Source organism: Aplysia californica, unplaced genomic scaffold (genome assembly GCF_000002075.1).
Source record: "Aplysia californica isolate F4 #8 unplaced genomic scaffold, AplCal3.0 scaffold00229, whole genome shotgun sequence".
Classification (NCBI taxonomy): domain Eukaryota; kingdom Metazoa; phylum Mollusca; class Gastropoda; order Aplysiida; family Aplysiidae; genus Aplysia; species Aplysia californica.
In genome coordinates this window covers 727,507-730,613 of record NW_004797499.1, presented here as the reverse complement: position 1 = coordinate 730,613, position 3,107 = coordinate 727,507, and the positions used below count along the sequence as shown (strand labels likewise).

General features: G+C 41.1%; 1 protein-coding gene across 1 annotated transcript in view; it reads left to right on the top strand.

The window, feature by feature from the left end:
* LOC106011966 (transmembrane channel-like protein 3) overlaps positions 1–3,107 on the top strand; it is a gene marked incomplete in the record, with an annotated part of 27,326 nt that overhangs the window by 8,062 nt on the left and 16,157 nt on the right. The window contains 4 exon segments of the mRNA XM_035970164.1: positions 103–184; positions 1,041–1,147; positions 1,699–1,797; positions 2,483–2,622. Of these exon segments, the coding sequence (XP_035826057.1) occupies positions 103–184; positions 1,041–1,147; positions 1,699–1,797; positions 2,483–2,622 (428 nt within the window).

Here is a 3,107-nt window from a genome sequence, read left to right as displayed (position 1 = left end):
TGGGGTTGGGGAGGTGTGGGGTGGGGTGGGGTGGGGTGGGGATGTCTCTGAACGAACAACCGAGCCTCAATTTGCGCTCTGTATGATTGTGTTCTTCAACAGCTGATGAAACAAGCGATGAGATGGTGGAACAACGTCATGGCGAGCCTGGTACCCTGGGAGATGAGAATCAAGCGCATAGAGAGTCAGTAGGCCCTTACAAATTATAGAGACAATGATAATGTGAGGTTCTACTTTTATAAATACTCTACTACCTCTCTCTTTATGTCTCTGTCTCTGTCTCTGTCTCTGTCTCTGTCTACCTGTCTGTCTGTCTGTCTGTCTGTCTGTCTGTCTGTCTGTCTGTCTGTCTGTCTGTCGGTCTATCTATCTATCTATCTATCTATCTATCTATCTATCTATCTATCTCTCTATCTATCTGTCTATATGTTATGCTGAAGAATAATATTATCGTTCTATTCATGGAGCGCAAAAGAGATGTGGGAACAGAGGCTTTTCCCTTGAGGTCTCCCTCATTCCTGCTCCATGATTAGATCTAGGTAGCAGCAAAGATCGGTAGCAGAAAGCACACTGGAGTCTAAGAATTTTAAAGAGTCAATTCTTTGGACACAGCACCAGTGCACACATTTTTAACACTCCGCAAAACAGCACGATTTTCAACTTCTCCTGAAGGCTCTAATCATGAGGAAATCTTGTTTTGGTTTGTTTGTTGGGGTTTGTTTTGTTTTGTAGATGTGTAACGCCCCCCCCCCCCCTCATGAACACTGTTTATATCAAATTGGAAGCGGGCTTCGACTCAGGCTGAGTGCGATACAATATCTAAAGAAAAAGACCGAACTGTACGATTTACAAAATAAATTCTCCCCACTTTGGATTCGAGCTGGGCTCTCTTGTGTGCGACGGCGAGGGCGCTTAACACCACAAACGCCACGTTACAAACTGAGAAAGAAATCAATGCGCCAGGTTCTGACCAATAAAGATGTATGTTTTCTTATCTTATCTTATCTTATCTAAAGTGTGGTCTCCCTGTCCGTGGTCAGGTCATTTTGGCTCTGTGGTGGCGTCATACTTCATCTTTCTCCGCTGGTTGTTGTGGATCTCTGTGTGGCTGGCGGTAATACCCTCCTGCTTCATCATGATTCCAGAGGTAGGTCCTTGTACCGTACGGTTTTTAACAAATTACGTTTTTTGTTGATTTAATTGTAAATGTAAGTTTATTACACCCTCGTAGACACAATTTAGAAAATGTAGATACTTCTCTCTCTCTCTCTCTTTCTCTTTATTTTTCCCTTCTTTCTCAACCTCTCTCTATCTCTCTCAATCTCTCTCTATCTCCTCTCTCTCTCTCTCTCTCTCTCTCTCTCTCTCTCTCTCTCTCTCTCTCTCTGGGCTGCTTCAACCAAACATGTCAGGGCAAAGGGGAATATAGCATTCAGGGAAAAAACAAGGATGCTCGATAAAGAAGACTTTCTCACGAGGTATATTATCTGAAGCATTTTGCATTCAACAGAGTAGAGCCAACACAGCCCACAGAATGATAAAATTGTGTTGTGTTCTAACTTTTGCCTTCAGATAATAAGTTTTATCCATTTTTTCTAGATGTTCAGTTTTTTAGTAAACGGAAATAGCCCTTTTTTGCCAAAGAGTCCTTCATGTATTAACTGTCAGATTACTCAGCTGTCAATCATTTGTCTCTAGATGGTGTTAGGCTCCGCCCACGGCACCACCAACAGAAAGACGATACCAGCCGACAAGGAGAAGACAGCTTACGACCTCAAGACCATCTGGAACGCCGAGGTGAGAGTGCGCTACACGGATCCCTCCTCCCCTCCCATGCAAAGGCTCACACCCCCCCCCCCCACACACACACACACATACACATACACACATACACACATATCTTTTGTTTTGAACTCCTCCGCTTCTGCATGACAACTGCAGTGTTAGAACAGCTAGAAACAACATTTTGCTTCGATTAAGCTAATCAACATAGAAACAAAATGAGGTAAAGTGTGCTACTTTGTTGTGAATAAAGGGCCCTTTTGGCCTCAGTCGAGATCATTTTAAGGCTCAGATGGTAATTTGCTTGATTTTTTTTTTTATTTATTGTCAGCCATACTTTCAATTGTTACTCGTTTTGTTTTTTAAAGTTCTCTTTCGAACCTGTCAGTTGTCAGTCATGATGTGTATGTGAAAATAATAACTTTCAGTGAAAAGTCAAGACTTTTAGCTATGAATAATAATATAGGTGTACTTGTAATTCTGATTATCAAGCACATAGTATTGTTGAACGATTTGGTTTAATTTAATTCAGTGAGACACAAAAGACTTGCAATGAAAATAGCTTTCAGCAATTCCACGTCAGATAGGAGTTCTGGATTTAGTGGATATGCCAATGGTAAGGCACAATTCAAATTCAACTGAAAACACCTTTTGATCTCTTCTTTCATACCGATTATCCAAACTACATCTTGCTCCTCAGGGAGTTGTCGAGTATTCTCTTCTGTTTTACGGTTACTATGGAAACGATGGCATCATAGGTCAGGGGTACAGGATGCCATTAGCCTACTTACTCACCAGTCTCACTACCTTCGCCTTCAGTTTTATTGTCGTCCTTAAAAGGTAAGCCATGCTGTTCTTTCAATGTTGTTTTTTGTTGCTGTAGCTGTTTAGTATTGTTTATGTTGCTTTTTTATTTGGTTGGTTATATTTATTTGCTTGTTTGTTTGTTTGTTTTATTTATCTGCTTTATGTTTCAGTTTTGCGAGTAGAAGTCGTGTTTTGTTGTTTTTGTTGGGGGGGGGGGTGAGGTTGTTGAGGATTTTAATTACTCAACTTTCATCCTCCCCTCTCCATGTCTCATTATAAAATAATCAATGTCCCCTTTACTTCCTGTCAGGAAGACATTATTACCATCAACCATCGTCTTCAACGTTGCCCTGTGTCATTGTCTATTTTCCTCAGTATGATATGATAATGTCAGAAGCAGCCAGTCATGTTGTTGAATAAAATTCCCTGCCTTAACATAGACTAAAAGTGTGTGTGTGTGTGTGTGTGAGTGTGTGTGTGTGTGAGTGTGTGTGAGTGTGTGTGTGTGTGTGTGTGTG